The following is a 23,099-nucleotide window of genomic DNA, read 5'->3' as shown; positions in this document are numbered from 1 at the left end:
CCGTCGATGCAGGGGGCCTTTCTAGTGTCCCTGCTGAAGCCGGGCAGAGACCCTGAAAGCCTGGGATCATATACACCATTGGCGCTCCTCAATGTGTATTACAAAATCCTTGTCAAAGTACTAGCGGAGGGTTTGGCGCCGGTGGTTCCTGATCTGGTCCACACTGACTAGAACAGGTTTGTACCTAAGCGAAGCACATCATTGAATTTACGTAGATTCTTCCGAGTGGCTGCGGACGGGGTGAAGGATTGGCCTAGAGCGGGGTGCTTGGTGCTTGACCCCGAGAAGGCCTTTGATTGCCTGGAATGAAGTTATCTAGCGGCAGTGCTTCTAAGCTATGACCTGGGTTGGGAATTCCTCCAGATGGTCGACCTACTTTACAAAAACCCTACAGTTAGAGTGCGATTGGGCCCATACGTCTCAGACGCCATCCCAGTACGCAGGGGCACGAGAAAGGCGAGTCTGTTGTCGCCTCTCTTGTTCGCCCTGGCGATTGAGCCCCTAGCTGCAGCCATGCGCGGGACATTAGGAGATGGCATACCTCTCGGAGACGCACCCCACCAGGTGTCGCTGCACACGGACGACCTCATCGTATTTGTGAGAGACGTGGGACATATACCAGCCCAATTGGAGCCCATGCTGCGAGACTTTGATGCTCTTTCGGGCCTCTGGGTGAATGTGAACAAGTCCTGTCTCTACCCATTCGGAGGAGACACGTAAGGTCCGGGCTATGTTCTGGAGGGTACGAAGGTGCAGTGGAATGTGGACACTTTCCGCTATCTCTGCATACAGATATACCGCCAGCCAGCAGACTTGTTCGACGGTAATCTGTGGAGGGCAGTGACAGCCATCAAATCACAAGTACATTTTTGGAGTACCTTACCACTGACAGTCACAAGCAGGGTGGCATTATCTAAGACAGTGATCCTCCCTCGACTCCTGTAATACTTTGCCAACCTGCCACTCTACGTCCCAGCGGCCTTCTTTGCCACGCTCACTTAGATGCTCCGAGACTTCATATGGGGCAATGCGCGTCATAGATTGGCGTTAGCAAAGTTATACCTGCCCACTGATCAGGGAGGGCTGGCTGCGCCCTGTTTCGAACACTACTACCTAGCTGCACAACTGCAATGGGTAGCCCGTTGGCTCGCTGACAGAGGACGTGAAGACACCGCTACCTTGTCCTCCCCCCACTCTCTTGAATATCTCACAAAGCTCTTTCACCCGACATTCAGGGCTCCGATGCCCACCCCCTGCTGCTGGTGGTGGCTTATAGGTGCTATCGCCACTGTCTGTATCTTACCAGGACACTGATCCCCTACGCACCGGCGTTACAACTGGTGGGCTCCCCCAATTGGCCCGGGGTACTCACAACCCTAGAGCTCGCGGTTTGGCACGAAGCTTACATGGTGACACTGGGAGACCTATATCGGGATGGCAAGCTCATACCATACGAATCCCTGGTCGATGAGATGGGGCTGCCGCCAGGGCAAATTCTAAAGCACCGTTCAGTTATTGAGACACTGTCCTCTAAATGGGGTGACCTACGGGAGGAACCCAGCCAACACCTTACCATCCAATACTTGCATGTCATGAGATGCGGTAGACATTTGGTCCGATAGTTTGCTGCATCCCTTCGTACTCACGCAGCGATTACCTTGGACCCACTGCACCGTAAGTGGGAGGCAGACCTGGATCGGCCGTTGGAGGACAGGGAATGGGAAAGGGTGTTAAAAAGTCTGACGTGAATTCCCAGGAACATGAGATTTCGGCAAATACAGTTATTCATACTCTATAGAGCAGGGGTACTCATAGTAAGGCCCGCAGGCTGCTGGCGGCCTGCCAAGCCTTCCCTGGCGGCCCGCGGACCTTGCAGACATCGTACCAGAGTTTTTTTGTTTTTTTTAAAGAGTGTCTGCAACCAGAGCGAGACTTAGAGACTCTGCCGCTCTGTGGGGGCCGGGCGATTCCCTCCATAGTCAGAGTGGAGCTGCAGAGGCGCTGAGAGGTGAACAAAGCCTCATTAACATGCCAATGGTCTTTTAAAGACCTGTGAAGTGCTCGGGTGCGGCTGTGTGTGTGCGCCTGGAAGCTGTCACAGCCCGGGCACACACAGGCAGGGTGAGGTGACAGAGGAAGGTAGAGGGAGGGAGACAGAGGGAGGTAGAGGGAGGGAGACAGAGGGAGAGGGAGGGAGGGAGGGAAAGACAGGGAGAGGGAGGGAGGGAGAGGGTGGGAGGGAAAGGGAGGGAGACAGGGAGGGAGAAGGAGACAGAGGGAGGGAGAGCGGGTGGGAAAGGGAGGGAGAGCAAGGGAGGGAGGGAAAGGGAGGGAGAGCGAGGGAAAGAGGGTGAGGGAGGGAGAGCGAGAAAGGGAGAGGAAGGGAGGGAAAGGGAGGCAGACAGAGGGAGGGAAAGGGAGGGAGAGGGAGACAGAGGGAGGAAGAAGGAGGGAGGGAAAGGGAGGGAGAGGGAGACAGAGGGAGGAAGAAGGAGGGAGGGAAAGAGAGGGAGAGGGAGGGAGAGCGAGAGAGGGGGGAGGGAGAGGGAGGTAGGGAGGAAAAGGGAGGCAGACAGAGGGAGGGAGATAAAGGGAGGGAGAGGGAGAAGGAGGGAGGGAAAGGGAGGGAGACTGAAGAAGAGAGAGGGAGGGAAAGTGAGGGAGGGAGGGAGGGCGAGGGAGGAAGGGAAAGGGAGGGAGGAGAGGGAGAGCGAGAAGGAGGGAGGGAAAGGCAGAAGGAGGGCGGGAGAGCAAGGTTGGGAGAGAAAGGGAGGGAGAGGGAGACCGAGGGAGGGAGAGGGAGACAGAGGGAGGGGGAGAGGGAGACAGAGGGAGGGGGAGAGGGAGACAGAGGGAGAGGGAGGGAGGGAGTGGGAGGTAAAGGGAGGGAGAGAGAGGGAGACAGAGAGAGGGAGACAGTGAGGGAGACCTCAGAGTGAGGGAGAGGGAAGGAGAGAGAGGGAGACCTCAGAGTGAGGAGAGGGAAGGAGAGAGAGGGAGACCTTAGAATGAGGGAGACCTTAGAATGAGGGAGACAGAGGGAGACTTCAGAGTGCGGGAGACCTCAGAGTGCGGGAGACCTCAGAGTGAGGGAGACCTCAAATTGAGGGAGAGGGAAGGAGAGAGAGGGAGACAGAGGGAATGAGGGAGAGGGAAGGAAAAAGGGGGAGACAGAGGGAAGGAGGGAGAGGGAAGGAGAAAGAGGGAGAGGGAAATAGAGTGGGGGAGAGGGAAAGAGTGAGGGAGAGGAAAATAGAGTGAGGGAGAAGGAAACAGAGAGAGGGAGAAGGAAACAGAGAGAGGGAGAAGGAAACAGAGAGAGGGAGAGTGAGACAGTCAGAGTGAGTGAGACAGAGGAAGAGAGGGAGTGAGACAGTCCGAGTGTGTGAGACAGATGGAGTGAGAGGGAGTGAGAGAGTCAGAGTGGGTGAGACAGAGGGTGACAGAGAGACAGAGGGAGAGAGAGGGAGAAAGAGAGGGAGGGAGAGGGAGAAAGAGAGGGAGGGAGAGAGAGATGTGTGTATGCCGGGTCTGGTGGATCAGTGACGAAGGCGTCCGCTGCAGGGACCTGTGATCAACCTCATGGTCACAGTTTTTTTTGTTGCTCTAGCCCCCCCTTTCCCACTGACCCCGCCCACCCCGGTGCGGCCCTCGGACACAAACCACACTGTAAATTTGGCCCCCGAGAGAAAGTTTGTGAGTACCCATGCCATAGAGCATACCTCACACCCGAAAAGATCAACAGGTACTTTCACCGCACAGACGCGAGTTGCCCCTGGTGCATGGAGGTAGGGGTTGGGATAATCCACATGCTCTGGGGCTTTCACAGACTGCAAGCCTACTGGCAAGCGGTAGGCGCAGCACTGTACACCTGCACAGGCCGAGACATACCCTTTGAATGGTCCGTTTACTTACTGCATCATTTCCACAGGTCTCCCACCATGAAGGTGTCCTCTCGCTTCCTAGACCTGGGTTTGGTGGTGGCCAAGCGACGAATGACCAAGAAATGGAAGGTGAGGGAACCACAGCATGTACGGGCTTGGAGGTACTCACTTTTAGCATGGGCTAAAGCAGAAGGGATCGCAATTTTACGGGAGGAAACGTTGGGGCTCCGGAGGACGCCTATAGCAGCCAAATGGGAAGAAATACTTCAAGCCTTGATACATGCTGGGGGGGGGGGGAGACCCTGAGGGGCAGCAGTGAGGGGGCAGGGGCATCTTGACAAGGCGGGAAATGCACTGATTGTGGGTGGGCGTGGTTGCGGGTGGGGGTGCGCATGCCACCTGGAACTTATTAAGGTACGCCTTGGCCCAGACGACAAGGGGGGGGGAGGAAATGGGCCAGGGGGCTTGGGCCGGAAGGAGGGGTGGGGGGTGACACACAAGCCTAAACAATGATGTATGCTGCGACTGCCAGTTCTGATCTTTTGTTGGTTATTTTATTCTGTTCATAACATCTGTTCATTTGCCTACAATTATGTGATATGTAGGAACTCTGCACAAAGTGAAACTATAACGGCGTCTCCGCATGACGGTTGCTATCCGAGCGAACTATGTATAACCTGCCGAGACTTGTGTATGTTTGACGCACGCTGATCAGCAACTGTAAGTTTACATTATGCAGACGAATGGTTTACTGTATGTTCAACCCAATGTGATACAGACTATCTCTCATATTGTTGTAATATTAAAAATTAAATAAAAACAGATAAAAGAAAAAGATGCTGATCCAATCTGAACTACTGCCTTGCTTTCCACATACCCGCCAGACAACTACGCTCTGCCCAAGACACGCTGGCCTCCGTCCCATGAACCCACAAGACCAGGACTGGAGGAAGATCCTCGGCCTACAACACTCTACCCCTCCACCTCAGGCAATCTAGGTTGTTTACCCAGTTCATGAAGAACCTCAACACCTGGCTCTTCGACTGAACCTCCACACCTGACGGATCAGCAGCCCCCCCCAGCACCTTGAGACACTTACGTGTGAGTAGCTGCACTTTACAAACCCCTGATTTATTGATTGATTGGTAATGACCTTTAAAGTGCTCTTAACTTCTTGTATACACCAGAAGTCCCAACAGTTGTGAATACTAACAGTCTGTTAAGTATCATAGCATTTTCCTACACGTCTCTCTATTATAATCTTCTTTTTTTGCATTTTATTTATGACGGTAGTATGTTGAATACTTTGATCCGGACTTCAGTGATAATACTGCACAGTACTTTTCTGAAAATAATGAGCATGGTTCTACTTTTCCAAAACTGTCTACTGTTAAGATTTTTCAATTCACATTCCACTATACTTAATATAATTTTACAAGCACAGCCCTTAAGGGAAAATGCTACCAGAAAGTTCAATCTACTTACAGTGGTGATAGTTCTTTAAGGCTGGAGTGTTTGTTTTTTAGTTTCTTAATTGCCTGTTAGTCCACCAGTAGAATCCGACTGCATACATTTTGAGGGCCTCAAGGCTAATCAACAGACTTGGTAGAATGTTCTAGCTCTAGAGGGCCTCTCATCCAAGCACCCTGAAGCCCACCTTGCCAGTTCTCCACATATCATGCAAATGTTGTGCTGGATACTACTAAAGTCACTTGCATGTCTGCTCAAAACACACAACAACAAAGGGATCATTGTACAGCTTAATGAAAAGTAACCATTATTGGCATTTATTTAAAATAAAAATACGTAAAAGTAAACACGAGCTCAGTCATTGGGAGCAGAAAATAATTCTGAGAAGTATGGTTCTTGACTGGTCTACCCAAGAGACTTGGGGGAGAGTTACTGAAAGAATACCTTTGCCTCAGAAACATTGCATAGGTTCACCTGCCGGGAGAACCTGTAAATAATCATGGACCGCAAAGACCAAGGCTTAACATCAACTTGACTTCTTCCACATCAAATTTCACAAAGAATAGAAACAAGCAGAGCTCTTTTCCAATGCAAACCAAAAAATGGAGAGACTGGACTGGACAGCGGTCTCTACCAGCATCCTGGAAGTCAAACAGCTGCAATCAAACCACGCTGCAACCCTTCTCTCTCTCTCCTCCAAGAGGACTCTTTAATTCATGTCATAGGAAAGAGCCCAACCAATTGCTCCCACAGGGTTCCTCTAAAAAGTGAGAAACATCTTTTAATTCGAAGCAAACAGAGAACATGCTGCACTCACTGTGTAAGGAGCAATCTCTTGCTGTACCAGATATTTAATAAAATCATACAGACCCATAATAGCCTTCTTGAAAATGTACAGAGAAGAAAAAACTGGCAGAACCTAAAGCGCGTTAAAGCAGTTATCACTCATCAATCCTCAGGATAGAAATGGGTGCTCTAATCAGGGTTACCCCAAGGTTTTTCCTGTTTCAGAGGAAAGATTTACTGCACTTGGTACTGGCCCAAGATTGCCCTGCTATATCCTCTCCAAAAGTAAAATAGCTTCTACTTGTTTCGATTAAAAAAACTCTTCCCAGCAGGCCACAGAGATAGACAGCTGTACACAATTCTATCCCACCAAGAGTACCTTTAGGCTATTACAAGGCACAAAAAGGAAGAATAAACTGCCAGTTCTGGCACCCAAATCACAAGGTCTGCAGTGAAACTAAAAAGCAATAATTACCTATCAGTCAGGTCAGACAGACACTTGCTATGTTCTAAACAACACTATTTTCCTACTGATGGTCACAGGTGTTTTTTTACAGTGGTCTGGAAGATTAATTAACACTACTGTGCATGCCCACTTGCAGGTGAGCAACAGTTCAAGTCAAGGGCCAGGACAGAAGACTATGTGTGGGTACATGATGCTCTCCACAAAATAATTTTACAAAATGTAAGATGAACCAGAGAGGACCTTCTTGTCCCTAGGATTTAGGCTGTGCTTATACTGTCTTGGAGCAATGTGCTGCCCCTGCCGAAAAGCATATATAATACATGTTGGTATAAAAACAAAATCGGATGCAGATGGACGTTATTCTGCATTCACTGCACAAGAACAATTGGGCACATTCATATATGAAAGGAAAGCAATGCTATGGTTGGAAGGTTTCCCTTTCCTGCGCTGTTTCCGATTTCAATCTTCACAAGTCCGTCCAAGCACGAAGGCGTTTTTCATACAGAGAATGACAAGCACCACTTTCCCTTAACAGCCCTGCTCGACAAGTCAAAACATATCTACCACATATCTGCACCACTTTCCCTTAACAGCCCTGCTCGACAAGTCAAAACATATCTACCACATATCTGCACAATCACACAAACATCATAATAAAGAGCCCCATTCTATGAATTTACCCAGGTAACTGTCTCTGAACTTCTGCACTTTACAGGTTTTTATTTCCAACCTAGTTAACGGAAATTTCAAAGAAATAAAGAAATGGTGAATGCAGGATGGAACATCCTTAGTCCATGAGCACCTCAGTGGAGTCAGATTTATTTTCATCCAGTGTCATTTTTTAGTCTTTTCCACTTCAACACTTGCCAGGGCTAGGACTTTGTCTCCGGAACCTGTGAAAGAGAATGAGAGATAGAGGGTGAGACTGAGAAAGAGGGGAAAAAAGAGACAGTGCTTGTGTGTGCAAAAGTGAGAGAGAGAACTTGTGTGAGCCTCTGAGATGTATACTGTGTGCATGAGAGACAAAACATGCTAGTGAGAAACCTGGGGCACTGTGCATGGTTGGGTGTGTGCATGTGTGAGATTGTGAGTTTGCATAAACTGAGCATTTTTATATACGAGTGCATTGTTATTCATGTGAAAAATAGGAGAGGTGTGTGTGAAAGCCCGCCATGTTATATGACCATTTACCTAGTCCATCAGTCCTCCTAAGGGCTCAGGCTGACTGTCAAATCTTGGGTTGTCCCTATGTACCTGTCCAAAATTGCTAAGTGTGAACATCTAGCAAGGGGTCTATCTCTCACTCATCTACGTGATGAAAGTAAGAACTGCATCAGACCAGCTGAATACTTACCCAAGTTTTCAGACACCGACTCAAACTGACTGAGGGCTGCTCCAGCGTTGGCCATGAGAAAGGCCTCTTCCTCAGCAGTTAACTAGAGGATAGAAAACAAGGCGTTGAGAGGATTCTAATGGCCCCTCTCCTGACTCTGGAAAGGTGCAGTGGCCTAAATAACCTCAGACATTACCTTTTCCCCTAATTTCCGAAGGGCGCCAAGGATTTCCACTTTCTGTTCTGTATGTAGGTCCTTTCCCAGCTTTCCTATCATCAGATCTCGGTCCATCTGGAAAAAATAGCAGGCAAATTAACATCCAAATCAAGAAGAAAATGACACTTTATAGCTAATAGGGTCTCCGGCGTGAAGGAAACCCTTAGAATGGCCTTTAAACTTATGGCCTGCAGATAACACAGAAATATTTGCAGCAGCAGCAACTCCGTCCACTGAGCCTTGTAACTGGCTTATCTATACATAAGTAAAAGGATTATTCTGGACCTCATCAAAATTATTCTAGACTTCAAATGAAACAAATTAGACTTAAACATTTGAGAGACAGGCATACAGATGTCCAGGGATGAATCATAGAGAACGTCCTAACTGAAACAAATGAGGAATTGTGCTGCCGTCTGCAAGAGGGATAGCTCTGGTGCCTGGGTTGAGCAAGAGCTCAATCACTTGATTAAGGGAGGAGGGTGAGGGGTAGCTTTGTATGTTGCAAAGAAGTGTTAGGTATGATGACTGTGGCAAGCGAAGGGTAACTTTACTGTCTATGAAAAGTGAGAGATAGCTCTACTGTTTTCATGACAAAGGGATGTATCTGCTGTCAGTCACAAGTGAGTGTTTGGCCAATTGCCTCAATCTCTGGTTGGCTGGCAATCTAGTACCTGCCCCTGTGCTAGCATGTTCTCAGATTTCTACCTAGGAAGGACTGCAGGGACAGTAGTCATTACATTTACCTGCACCCACACTCTTCCCGCTCCTTCTCACTAACAGATTAATTTAGCTCTAAAGCCCAGAGTCTGAGAAAGAGAGAGAGAGAGAGAGTTGAAAAGAGGAGGTTCATTCCCCTTAGGAGTTCATACTTGTGCGAGGACAGGGGTTCCCAGTGAATGGCTTTTAGTGCACCTGGGATTTCATTGGAGCCTTATTTAAGATTTTTTAGAGGATTATGTCAAACTCTGGAAATAGTAAACTCATGTGGAATGCAAGGATATAGAATAAGAATATGCTTCATATTCACTTGGCTGGTTTCATTTTATGCTAAATTCGAGATAACACAAGTCATATATCTATAAAGGACAGCGTTGTACATTAGGAAAGCTAGATATACTTCGTGGCACCAAGTCTAATGGGCAGTTACCACATAATGCAAGTGCTTTTTTCAACTCTATTCATTTCCCAATGTCTGAATGCTTTTCTGTCTCACCAGGCTGGGAATCTGAATTCCGGAACAGAAGGGTGATGTACGGCACACAGCTTGTTAATCCTCACTTCGCGCCTATTGTCTGCAACACTGTCAATATTGCACCTAGGACCTGGAATTCTAAGACTTCTAAGCTCTCTTCTGCAGCTCTATCCACAGGAGCTCTCGCAGTGTCCGACCTGCCAACATCTGGTGCATCAAACACCACTTCCTTTCTGTTTGCTAACTTGACCGCTCCCACCTGTTTGTTAACCAGGTCACTGTATAGCAGTCACCCAGGCCTACGTTTCTGGAAGAAAGATAGCTGTGCTGCAATTCTTTCCTCGGTCTCATACTTAGCAATATAAAGTTGGTGATTTTTTATAAGTTTCATTTTTATTCCACAAAAGTAAAACATATAGCATTTGTACACCTTGTAATAAATGATGTTGAATGCACAAGCAAACTGTCTCACCACAACACACAATTGCATGAAGAGAAAACACTCAATTTTCGTACAAAATATGTGTTTACACTTGGTCTCAAAAGTTATGTTATTCTAACCCTCGGGCGATGCCGAAATGTCTGACATCTCATCGATTTCTGAGCGTTGAAGGATGTTGGATCAACCCATCAGGCTTCCTCTGCATTTATCATCTTTTTTTCATATAAGTTATGAAGGGGGTCCATACTTTCTTAAATTTGGACAAATGATCGTGAATTCTATGTCGGGACTGGAGGCAAGTATTATGTATATCTTTCTCTAGTCTTTACTAAAAGCAAGTTCAAAGGTAAAAGTAAAAACAACACATTCACAATACTACAACTCCTATGAACCACAGAGAGTAACCATGGTAACCAATAGTCTATATAACACATAATGCAGCGTAGTCCTTCCTCTTTCTTCACTGCTACTCCGTCAGTTCAGTCTCCTTTACTTTCCTTCCTGACCTAGTTAGTGGAACTGACCTAGTCAGTGTGTCTTTTCTGGCATATTATTATTATTAATATTATTGTTGCATATTGCCTTGATATTTAGCACTTGTTCCAACTGCTTCTATCCTTAGCCTGCTTGCTCACGCTCCCCGCGCAGTAAGCAAACGGCCTGAGGGCATCTGTAGTGTACTGCGTGGGTGCGCTAGGTGGCGCTCTTTCTCGCCTCCCAATCAGGGCCGGACTGGGAACCAAAACTGGCCCTGGCAAAGTGCTATGCAGGACGCCCTGGGGGTTGGGGTGCGGCCGAGCAGTTTGCCACGGCCGGTTTCGGCTGATTTCGTTACAGCAGCTGATATTGCAGCTCTGCTGCAAAAACGGCCCTGTAGCAAGATCGGGCCCAAAACCGGCTCCCAACCCAGGCGGCCCACCAGGGAAATGCCCGCTACGGCCAGCTCCCAACGCACTCTTTGCGCTGCAGAGTGGCTTGGCAGTGCTCCGTTGGTTGTGTAGTGTGGACGAGAGTGTTAGCAGTCCCCCACTGTGTGCCTCCTCTCCCCAGCCCTCGCCTGACACAGCGGAAGAGGTAAGCTGACTGGGAATAGCTCGATCTTATCGCTCCCTCCTTGTGCAGTGGCAGACCGCAAGTGCGGTTTAAAGACTAAATACACTTCTTTAGTGATTGCGGCCTGTTAAATCACTTCAGTGCACCAGCGAGGGGGCTGCCCATATATATTGCCTCAGGGCTATTTTCCTTTGGTGCTCTCAACCTTATTAAGATGCAGTCACAGAGAGAACATGACTATGCACCCTCTTGTACCTCTGAGGAGGTTTGGACCCCCCATCGACGCATTCCTGCAGAGGTGGCCAAGTTTCTTACCCAGGCAATATACCAGGCACTTGCCCTCCGTAGGAAAGTGTCGCCAAGCTGTTGGCCCATGTATACAGGGGCACTGGAATACAGGGAGACGGGGGGCTGGGCCTAGTGGGGTGACCTCGGTCCTCACACGCAAGGCTGGCAAACGTGACGTGGGGCACCTAGAAGGCTTTAGACGTCTGGCTGAAGTTTTCCATAAGAGTGCGTGCACGTTAAAGGATGCACCCTACAGGGAGGAGGAATCGCCCGGGGTAATGGGCAATGACGTTGCAACAGGCTTCGAACCAGAGGAGGGGTTTCCTGATTTGGGGAAGGTGATGTTGAGGATAACGAAGTCTCCTCCGATGAGGCCCAAGACTCAGGAAGATTCTGATGCCCACATTCTACAGGCTCAGACTCAGTTGAGGGAGACCCTGCCTCTAGTGACATGTTCGCTCCAGAAGAAATCTACCAACTACGCTCAGCAGAGTGGGTCCCAGAGAGGTAAGTGGTGGATTACGTGGCAAGCAAGATCTGCCAACCCCTCAGTAAAGAGGCTAGGGCACACCTACGGGTGGAAAGCCCAAGACCATCCATTGGCGATAGGGTGACAGCGACACCAGAGATTGACCCCAAATTATGTACATTCTTCGCCAAGTACATGAAAGATCCTAAAAAGGGAATAGACAGGTCATGGTGAGCATGCCAGGACAATATCCTGGACATCATAGGGCCATTGACCAAGATCATTGAACTAGCGGAACAGGCTAGACATTCAGGGAATTCCCTCCCCACAGACGACATAGTGGGCTGGGCGCAGAGGGTGATCTGCCTCCTTGGCAACGCCAACTGCAGCTTTTCTGAGGAACGTCGCCATTCCCTTCTGATCAAAATTGATCCCAAGCTGGGGGAACTCTCTTCCTTAGAGGCGGGCCCAGTAGCGCAAGGTTCCCTGTTCGGCAACGCTTTCGTTAAAGAACTTGAACAGTTCGTCGCCACGTTCTTGGCTCTCAACAAAGCTTAGTCTTCAATGAAGATCTTCCCTGGGAAGGTTTTTGGAGGGGGCGGAAGAGGCAGTGGTCGCTCCTCCGGCTGCCAGTCCTACCAAGGCCATAACAGAGCCTAGGCGACGGGGAATAATGGTTGGCATGATGACCATCAGAGATCCTTTGACCCCTTCCGTTGCAGCGGCGGCCGAAAAAAACCCAACACACCTCGAGGACAACAATGGATACAATGGTAATCTTTGTTCTGTCATCACCTCTCCATTTGAGGGGGGAGATTATGCATTTTCGTGCACAAGTGGGCAGAGATAACGGCGGACCAGTGGGTACTAGAGACCGTCCAAGGGTATCACATAGAATTCTACGGAACCCCGTAAAAAACAGTGAGGCCCTGCTTTTCCACCCAAGAGATGTCCCAAATAGACTAAGAGGTACAAGACCCTCTGGACAAGAATGCAATATGCTTCTCCCATCTTCATCCCAAGGGCTTCCTCAGCAACTTGTTTCTGGTAGAGAAGAGTGATGGGGGATTCTGCCCAGGGATCAATCTCAGGTCCTTCAACGAGTGTCTAGTTTGACGCCACTTCAAGATGGAGGGTATTCACCTCCTCAGGGACATTCTACTTCAAGACGACTGGCTGGCACGCCTAGACCTCAAGGACACCTACCTGACGGTCCCCATCTTCTCACCTCACTTCAGGTACCTTCAGTTCGAATAGAGAGAGAAGCGTACAATTGGATGGTCTGCCGGGAGTGTTTCAAGCTCTTATGTCACTTTGGGGTCCATGCCAGGTGGACCTCTTTGCATCCAGATGGAACACCCAGCTTCCACGCTATGTCAGTTGGAGACCGGATCGGGGGGGTGGAAGCCGTGGATGACTTCCTGCAAGACTGGTTGACAACCTAATCCTATGCCTTCCCCTTTCCTGTTTATCCAGCGAGTGGCGACACAAGCCAGGGCTTCTCTGGTACGGATGTATGACGTAGCATCGCATACTTTTTTAACGCACACCATTACAACGCAATTTTTACAACGCAGGATCCTTTACAACGAAAGCCTTTACAACGCATGACATTACATAGCAGATGCCATTACAACACATGCCATTACAACGTAAGTCTAGGTAAGTATATTATTTATTTAACAAATGTAATTAATAAATATTTACTTAGTTTTATTTATTAAATTAATTTTTTATTAATATATTTGTTAATATATTTAGATATTTTTTTAAAATAGTGTAGATGTTTAAAAATAATCTTCAAAATCCAGTTAGTGTAAAACCCAAACCCAGCCCTGAACCCTAAAAATACTCCTGTACCCCATAACCCAAACCCAGCCCTGAACCCTCAAAATACCCCTGTACCCCATAACCCAAACCTAGCCCTGAGCCCTAAAAATACCCCTGTACCCCCATAACCCAAACCCAGCCCTGAACCCTAAAAATACCCCTGTACCCCATAACCCAAACCCAGCCCTAAACCCTCAAAATACCCCTGTACCCCATAACCCAAACCCAGCCCTGAACCCTAAAAATACCCCTGTACCCCATAACCCAAACCCAGCCCTGAACCCTAAAAATACCCCTGTACCCCACAACCCAAACCTAGCCCTGAACCCTAAAAATACCCCTGTACCCCATAACCCAAACCCAGCCCTGAACCCTAAAAATACCCCTGTACCCCATAACCCAAACACAGCCCTGAACCCTAAAAATACCCCTGTACCCCAGAACCCAAACCCAGCCCTGAACCCTAAAAATACCCTGTACCCCATAACCCAAACCCAGCCCTGAACCCTAAAAATACCCCTATACCCCATAACCCAAACCTAGCCCTGAACCTTAAAAATACCCCTGTACCCCATAACCCAAACACAGCCCTGAACCCTAAAAATACCCCTGTACCTCATAACCCAAACCTAGCCCTGAACCCTAATAATACTCCTGTACCCCATAACCCAAAACTATATATATTAAATGAAATAAATATTTAAAAAATGTTTAAATAAAATGATATACTTACCTATACTTACGTTGTAATGGCATGCGTTGTAATAGCATCTGCTATGTAATATCATGCGTTGTAAAGGCATTCGTTGTAAAGGATCCTGCGTTGTAATGGTGTGCGTTGAAAAAGTATGCGTTGTAAAAGTTGCGTTGAAACGGTTGTATACCCTCTGGTACTGATCACTCCGATTGGGCGCTCACAAGCATGGTTCCCTTCCCTTCTGGAACTTTCATGGGCAGCACCAGTACGACTACCGACTTTTGCGAGATCTTAATAGATCTCCAGGGCCAGCCACATCCCCTGGTCTTCCAGGGACATCTTCATCTCATGGCACGGCGGATTTCAGGCGACACTGGCAGGACGTCAAACATTTGCAAGGAGTTGAATTTCTCATCCAACAGGCGTGGGTCCCAGGAACTACCAACAGATACAAATCGGCTTGGAGAAGATGGGTTCGTTGGTGTGTGGAGAAACACCTACATCCTGTGGGCACCAGCGTTACCGATGTTGTGAACATCCTGGCAGAACTCTTTGAAGAAGGTTTGGCATACTATACCATCAACTCCTTCAGGTCGGCCATCTCAGCAGGCCATATTCCAGTAAACAATGTTCCAGCGGGTGAGCACCCATGGGTAAGTAAGCTCCTCAAGGGTATCAGGATGTTCTGTCCATCCTGGAGCCCTGATATGGGAGCTTGTGGGACGTCAACCTGGAGAACCGGGCCTTATGGGCCTGGCGGCGCAGGGCACGCCTTAAATCCCCAAATTCACCTGCCTTGTCGAACAGAGACACGAGACACTCAGTTGGGCGTAGAAAGCCAGGTTTACTAGCTGCAGCTAAGAACAGTTGTCCTAGAAGTACATACAGAGTGTAGATTCTAAGGAGACTGCCACTTCAGTCCATGGCACACAATCTCTTATAGTACACATATTTACGACATATCCTCCCAACACACACAAAGCAAGCCAATAGGAAAAGTTGGAAAACAAGCTATCAGGTGTCCCAAATACGCCCCTTTCTCAAACCCTGTGTGTTACCCCTCCCAAAAAATTAATCAGTGCTAGTACCGACAATCCAATTTGCAGGTGGCAGGACGTATTTGTGTGCCTCAAAGGATAGTTGTGTAACAAGAGAATACAAGGAGAGAATAGCGAAGGCCAGTCGGATAAGATAATGTAAGGAAAGAATAGGAGAAGCCAAATAGTCAGTCGAGACAGGGATCAATCAACCCAGACGTGGATTAACGAACTCGGTCAGACCCTGACATCGGTTTCGTAAACAATGGCAGGGGGTTACTTTTTAACCGAAAAGACACATAGCAGCTGAGAAAAGCAAAAACACTCCGTTCGCCGTGCTGCCTGAGTGAGGGCAACACAAAATGGCGACGAGACACAAAATGGCGGCTAAATACGGGACGAAGTCAGAAACCAAAGAACCTCAAACCTGGTCCTACGTTTGCGGACTTCCTGGCAAGACAATCAACACTTATCCAGGAATGAGATTTCAGTGAAGCTGGCAATGTTGCTCTGTCTCATCCCTTGTAAGAGAGCTTCAGATGTACGAGTTCTAGATCTTGCAGCTAGAATTTTTACCACCAAAGGGGTCACCTTCAACATCTCCAGGAGAATGAAGACGAGTAACAGCGCAGTATCTTACCCAGCTTTTCCGCATAACCCTGAGCTATGTGTGGTTAAGTGCCTTAAGACATATGAATAGTATTAAACAAACACAGTGTCCAAGTAGACTGTTATCAAGACAACACAGTTGTGAAAAAAACGCAGTGCAACAAAAGTCAAGACAAACAATACAATTGACCAGTGCTTCATTCAAAATTTGCACTAGGTGGACAGTTTCATGTTATACCCCAAGGCATGTGTCTATTGTCCTGCCTGTGTAATAAGCAGTGAGATGACACAATTTCAACAGGCGTTGTCTAAAGAGGGAGCTACAAATCTGACTCCTTCCCTCGTGGCACACCCTTTATAAGTTAACCCATACTGTTCAGCCAACGCGCTTTGAACTCCAACTTGCTAGGAGGATCGCCTCAGGACTCTGACTTGGTCTTTAACACTGTTTTGGGGCGCTGAATAGGTCAGGGTGTGCCACGAGGGAAGGAGTCAGATTTGTAGCTCCCTCTTTAGACAACACCTGTCTAACTGGTCAATTGTATTGTCTATTAGTATCTATGTAAACAATACAAACACTATGTTTGTTTAATTGTAGCGGTACAGTCTAGGTAGTTAAGGACCCAAGCCTTGCCTGTTCAAAAAGTTAAGGCATATGAAGACATGACACTGGAGGTTTGCCCCCAAGCAGAATGGCAAACCTTGATTATGATCAAAAAGCCTTAAAAGGCTGTGTCCTTTCCGACCACTGCCGGATGGGTGAGATGGGGGATGGCAGAAGCCGGCATTGATATCAATGATTTTGGAGAGCACTCCACCAGGGGAGCTAGGCCCTCCAAGGCTGCCCAAAAAGGGGTAAGACTTGAGGATATCATGAATGCAGCAGATTGGTCCTCTGACTCCACCTTCTAGAGGTTCAATTTTAAAACAATCTACGACGCAGCTGCACTGGTGGTAAGTAAGCTTTAAACATGCATAATCCTGAATGAAAAATTTCCTAGTTAAACATGAAGGAAAGTTTCAATTCTATTAAGGATGCCGAGGCGATGATTATCCCCCACTGGCATGCATTCCCATGCTGCCCGCCCCAGAACAAAAAAAAGGGCGACTAACTGTACATTATGCTGGGTCTTAATGAACTGGAGACTGTGTCTGTCAGGGAAGTATTTTGGATCTTACTAAACTGCAATGTAATACTATGTACTGTGGTGCTAAATGCAATGCTCTCCCTTTATATGACAAACAGACACATTATGTAAATGTTATTTGACTATAGTAGTCGTACGTAAAAATTGTTAAACTATTGTTCTGGTTACTGTAGGTATGCTCTTCTATGCTTGTTGAATTAGAACATGTTATCCATCCCTGACATGTGGTGTACATTCAGGAAACTCCAATGTTTCTCCCCATATCCTCTTAGGTTCGGAAACAAAGATGGAATGCAGTACAACGTGCAGTGAAGAAGAGGAAGGACTACGCTGCATTATGTGTTATATAGAATATCGGACTATTATTGGATTGGGCTATTGGTTATCATGGTTACTCCCTGTGGTTCATGGGAGTTTTAGTATTGTGAATGTGTTGTTTTTACTTTTACCTTCGAACTTGCTATTAATAAAGAGTGAAAAAAGCTATGCATAATCCTCGCCTCCGCGTCCTTAATAGAATTTAAGTTTCCAAAATTGTGTCAGTGATAGTCTGGACGCTTGCAATAAATGTGTAATACGTTTGCCTGACAGAGTAGAAATACGATATATGAAGTCCCTTCCTGGGCCCACCCAGTTTCAATTCTGTTGGGTCAAATGGGAGCCTCATCTTGGTGACATCCCGCATATTTATCATCTGCCGTTATTCCTGGACCACGGAGCAGGTCCATCACATGTGAATCATGTCTTCCTGCTCTCCACATCCCTTCCAACAAAGTTCAGAGCTTCCATTTTTAGCTTTTAAGCATGTTAGGGTAAAGTACCAGTGTGTTAATATTTTATGTGTTTCCTAATGTTGGAAACATATGGAGAATTGTTCTGCTCCTGCCCAAATTTTCACCCAGGTATGCTCTGGAAAAGGTTCTCCTAAGTCTTTGATCCACTTAGCAACAGAGGTCTTCGAATTTTCTGTGTCTGGCTGATTTAGGATTGAATACAATACAGAAGTTACTTTTTACCATATTTTATTATAGAACAAGGTTTCCAATAGGGTTCCATCTCTATTGGCTCTAGAATAGATTGTACTAGTCTGTCTCATGTATGATGTTAAAACTGGGGTTACACCTACATTGCAAGAGTGGGGTAAAGACATGGATGAAGCTATGGTGGCGGAGAGGGCGGCATATGTACCTCGGGGGTGTCCTCAAAAATGGGGAAGAGTTTAGGGAGACTGGAAGAAATTCAGAGGGTATATCTGCAAACCACCAAGCATGGAGACTGATCAGATATCCGATTAAAGGGGGAGGGTGGGGGAACAAAGTTGTTGTATTGTATTGTTGCTGGGGTCGTTCCTGCTGACACGGGTAGTAATGTCGTAAGTGATGTTGAAGATGTTTGCACCAAGACCTGCTGACCTTCAGGAGGATGGTAAAGAGATGGCTGTTCGATCAGTAGCTTGGCCGCTACTGATCGAACAGCCAGGTCTTTAGCATCCTCCTGAAGGTCAGCAGGTCTTGGGTCTGTCGTAGGCTCAGTGGAAGGGTGTGCCATGTCTTGGCGGCGAGGTGGGAGAAGGATCTCCCGCCGGTGGTTGTTCTTTGGATGTGCGGGACGGTGGCGAGTGAGAGGTCGGCGGAGCGTAGCAGGCGGTTGGGGGTGTAGAAGGAAAGCCGTCTGTTGAGGTAGCTTGGGCCGGTCTTGTGGAGTGCCTTGTGTGCGTGGATGAGGAGCTTGAAGGATATCCTCTTGTTGACGGGGAGCCAGTGTAGGTTTCTCAGGTGGGGGGTGATGTGGCCGTGTCGTGGTACATCGTGGATCAGTCGTGCCGAGGCGTTTTGGATGCGTTGTAGTCGATTGATGAGCTTGGTCGGGGCTCCCGCATAGAGGGCGTTTCCGTAGTCGAGTCTGCTGCTGACAAGGGCCTGGGTGACTGTCTTTCTTGTATCTGTCGGGATCCATCTGTAGATCTTGCGGAGCATGCGGAGGGTGTTGAAGCAGGAGGAGGAGACGGCGTTGACTTGCCTGGTTATTGAGAGCATTGAGTCGAGGATGATTCCCAGGTTGCGTGCGTGGTCGGTGGGAGTCAGGCTGCCCCTAGTGCCGTTGGCCACCAGGAGTAGTCTCAGGCTGATGAGTTGGAGCCGAGGATGAGGACCTCCGTCTTGTCCAAGATCAGCTTCAGACGGCTGATCTTCATACAGTCGGCAACGGCCTTCATTCCTTCATGGAGGTTGGCTTTGGCAGTGATGGGGTCCTTGGTGAGGGAGAGTATAAGTTGAGTGTCATCGGCGTAGGAGATTATGTTGAGGTCGTGCTGTCGGGCGACGTGTGCAAGCGGGGCCATGTAAATGTTGAACAGTGTCGGGCTGAGGGAGGATCCTTGAGGTATGCCGCAGATGATCTCGGAGGCTTCCGAACGGACGCTCTGGGTTCTGCCTGAGAGGAAGGGGGTGGTCCACTCCAGAGCCTTCTCTCAGATCCCTGTGGTGTGGAGACGTGGGCGTAGTGTGCGGTGGCAGACGTGTCGAAGGGGGCGGAGAGGTCTATTGCAGTTCCATCTACAAATAGATCTCCCAATATCATTGGTTCCCCACTACTCCAACATTGAAATAATATAAGCGATACGAGCGACCCGTGACCCTGTCACCAGGTAGGTCGCCCCCCCTAGCCATCGCGTGGTCCTCCCCGTGCTGTGTGCTCGAACCGCTGCTCCGCTATATCTCGCCTCTGACTCTGACTTGTGCCTGTGATTTCCGTCGTCCCCCGCTTGCCTTCTGTGCCCTCCCGCCTCTGATCGCAGTTTTTTTCCTTCCTGTAATTCCTGTTATTGTAATTTCCACTTTGTGCCTGTGATCGCTGTTTTTTTCCTTCCTGTAATTCCTGTTATTTTCATTTCCACTTTGTGCCTATGTTCGCTGTTTTTTTCCTTCCTGTAATTCCTGTTATTGTCATTTCCATTTTGCACGTTTCTGCTCATTTTTCCCTCGCTCCCCCTTGCCTTCTGTGCCCTCCCGCTTCCCGCCTCGCCCTCGGATTCCCGCCGCTGCTCCCTGCGGCCCGCCTCCCCGCCGCTCCCATTCGCCACACTGCTCCCGCCTCTCAGCTGCTCCTCCCTTCCTCAGCCCCACATATGGAGGCCGCATGGCGAACGCGCAGCGGTCGCGCGCAGCGGGAGCGCCAAAGGCAAGCCCGTCTGCGCCCGTCCGTCCGGGCCCGCGCCCTGTGCCAGGACCCCTGGTCCCCGACGTTACCAGCCCACACGACGGACCTATGACGCCGCCACCCTCAACGCACTCAACACCGGCCGAACACCCACCTGCTACCGAGCCACCTCGAAACGCACCCACGGAGCCTTCACCTGCCAAGCCTGCAAATACACCTGCCTCCGGACCTGCACTGCACCCACCAAGGCGAGCACCAGCAGCAACCACCTCAAGTGCATCCTGCTCAACACCCGCTCCGTCCACAGACATGCCGTCGAACTCTGGAACCTGCTCGACACAACATCACCAGACGTCGCCTTCCTCGCGGAAACCTGGATGACCGCCTCCTCAGCGCCCGACATCGCCATCGCCATCCCGGACGGATACAAGATCACCCAGAGGGACCGCGTCAACCAGACTGGAGGAGGCATCGCCATCGTACACAAGAACACCATCCGCATCACAACCAACTGCGACGACATCCTCACCGCCGCCTAACACCTCCACTTCCAGATACACACCAACCCCAAGACCACACTCGGAGGCACCCTCATCTACTGACCCCCGGGACCACGCACACAATTCAGCGAAGACATCGCAGACTTCATCAGCCCACACGCCCTCCCCTCCGCTGACTACATCCTCCTAGGGGACCTCAACTTCCACCTGGAGAACAACAAGGACACCCACACCACCACCCTGCTGCAGTGGCGGCTGGTGACATTTGAAAGTGGTAGGGCGGAAAATGCGAGCGAGCGCAGCGAGCGAGCCCGAACCAAACTGTCACCCCATAAGCATAAAAAGAGCTTTTCTCACCTCTTGTGCCCAGCTATAATTTTCTACTTGTTCTTGCTAAGGTGTTTTGGGGCATTGATTGCCACATCTTGCACATGACTACTGACTTTTTCCAAGGAAAATACTCTTTAGGGAGGAATGGGAAAACAGAAAGTTGTAGCTGGAATGCATGAATTCATCCCAGCCCTTGGTAATTACTCTTAGTTGAATTCCAGTCCATTATTTTTCTTAGTCTCTGTGTCACTAGAGACAAGGTGACACTATATGAAAATTGGTCCAAGTCTCATCCAAAAAGGGACAGCCCGAACTACTGGACTCTGTCCCTTCTGATTGGGAACTGAAGACCAAACAACCTCACAGATGTTCCAGTTTTATTTGGCTTAATCATGTTGGCACACCTGACCCACTTAGGATGACTCACTGAGAGTTAATCTCTGGCACTTTCCAGAGTTTTTTTCTTTTTACTCACTGTGTCACAAAGATAGGGACACCACACCACATGCAAATCATTTTTGTACACATGCTATGTGTGTGAACACAAGAGACCCCAAACTTGTTTCAGCCTTGTTCGGCTTTATCAGTGTGGTGCAGCTAGAGACCTGTTCTAGGCCCAGTTTAGTCAGAACCCCTATATCCGCCTATTTACAGTTCCGCATTGAAAATATCTGAAGTGTAGTGTGCAATTATTGAATTAATCTCAGCCAAATGTAACTACCCAGGGACGAATTCTAGTCTATTGCTTACTGTTCCAATACACACAGCAAGCCCCCTATGCAAATCAGTATAGGCCACACCACAAAAGGGACCACTACAACGAGGCCTACTATGTATTTCTGTGGTGTGCATATGCCGTCTGCCCTCTGTTCCACTTCGAAACATAGCACCTGACCACACCCCAAATTCCAGTTTAAGTATACTCACTGTCCAGAATGTGAATCGGAAACGCAACCTGTGAGAATGGACGAATGAGACAGTCTGCATCAAAACACAAGGCTAGCGCTGAGTAGCAGCTCCCCCCTGTCCCTGGAATAACATGTATCCTTGGGAAGCTAACCATATTCCACTAAACAGCCTGGTGATAGGCACACAAGTACATTAAATGGCTAGGTGTCACGTCACAACAAATGAATCACCATCCTGAGATTGTAAAGCAACCACCTTTCCCATCAATCATGCCTCATGGTAGATGCTGCACTTTGCCGTTGCGAGTTCGCACGCCAGTGCGCCACGACCCCTACGGAGCATAGAACATATAGAATTCACTGCCAAAGCCTGAATTGCCCTGCATGTATGAGGCACAACACAAGAGAATACATCATGTTACATATAAGTTTGTGAATGTGTCAGGCCTGGGTAGCTTAAGCACAGACGGCAGACCTGTAATCTGCCAGTGTGCCAAAACCTGAGCTGACTCTACCAGATGTCCCACTGTGACCCCCGCTCAACCAGAAGGTTGGCTCCCACCTTCATCAACAATTTTATCTCTTGGTTTACACACTGCCTGCCAACAGATGTCACGTCCAGAACAGACAACAACTTTTGTATGCAATGAGAAGGCTTAAACGATATAAAAAGCAGTATCAGCTCAAAATAGAAACAAAAAGCAGACATATTACAACCTCTCAGGCCAATTTCAAGATGAAAAAAGTTTGTTTGTGCAGCTTACTTTCGAGACTGGTAAATCAAAATACCTGCTTGCACATCATATTTTTGAAAACAGAAGACAGCGACGCTACATTAGAATGCAAGTAGTAAGGACTCCAGTGAAGATTACATGTAAACAGCATGCAACACAATTGCCACTGCAAAAACACCATACTTACAGCTTTCTGATGAAACAACACACCAGAAGGAAAATCATAAGGAAACGTTGTTAGTTTTACAAAAACCCCAACAACTGCCACATTTTCTTTTTTCGGACATCAGCTGCCTTAGAATCAACTTATAATTTCCTGACATTATTGGCAAAGCACAACCTGCAAGAGGGTAGCCTGCTTGCAAGGACTAAGAATGTTCCACAACAAGCGCACATTAGAGAGGAGGGGTTTGTGCAAATTATCATAGCGTAAACGCCGTAAAGGAGACCAAAGAGGAGACAGCTTTGTTAACACTGAAGTATATTTAGTCAATTTTTTTCTCTAGTAAACCATGGGCAGGATGACAGAAATCCTACAAGATAA

The 23,099-nt window shown here is 48.3% G+C and overlaps 1 protein-coding gene across 3 annotated transcripts in view; it reads right to left on the bottom strand.

The window, feature by feature from the left end:
- The window catches only part of LZIC (leucine zipper and CTNNBIP1 domain containing), a 223,876-nt gene that overhangs the window by 38,598 nt on the left and 162,179 nt on the right, over nt 1-23,099 (bottom strand). Inside the window, exons 5-8 of one of the 3 annotated variants that reach the window (XR_015295870.1) lie at nt 8,136-8,231; nt 7,961-8,042; nt 7,232-7,499; nt 5,649-7,177 (exon numbers count right to left, since the gene is read on the bottom strand). Coding sequence is in view for 2 of the 3 variants with exons in the window: in XM_086921382.1 (XP_086777508.1) it covers nt 7,441-7,499; nt 7,961-8,042; nt 8,136-8,231 (237 nt within the window). In the remaining variant the exon portion in view is untranslated. Of the gene's footprint in view, nt 1-5,648; nt 7,500-7,960; nt 8,043-8,135; nt 8,232-23,099 lie in introns of those variants that run through there. The other 2 variants (XM_086921382.1, XM_086921381.1) reach the window with 2 other exon arrangements.

Source organism: Lissotriton vulgaris, chromosome 5, assembly GCF_964263255.1.
Source record: "Lissotriton vulgaris chromosome 5, aLisVul1.2, whole genome shotgun sequence".
In the NCBI taxonomy this organism is placed as follows: Eukaryota; Metazoa; Chordata; class Amphibia; order Caudata; family Salamandridae; genus Lissotriton; species Lissotriton vulgaris.
Note: the sequence above shows the minus strand (reverse complement) of the source record. Positions and strands in the feature narration are given on the sequence as shown.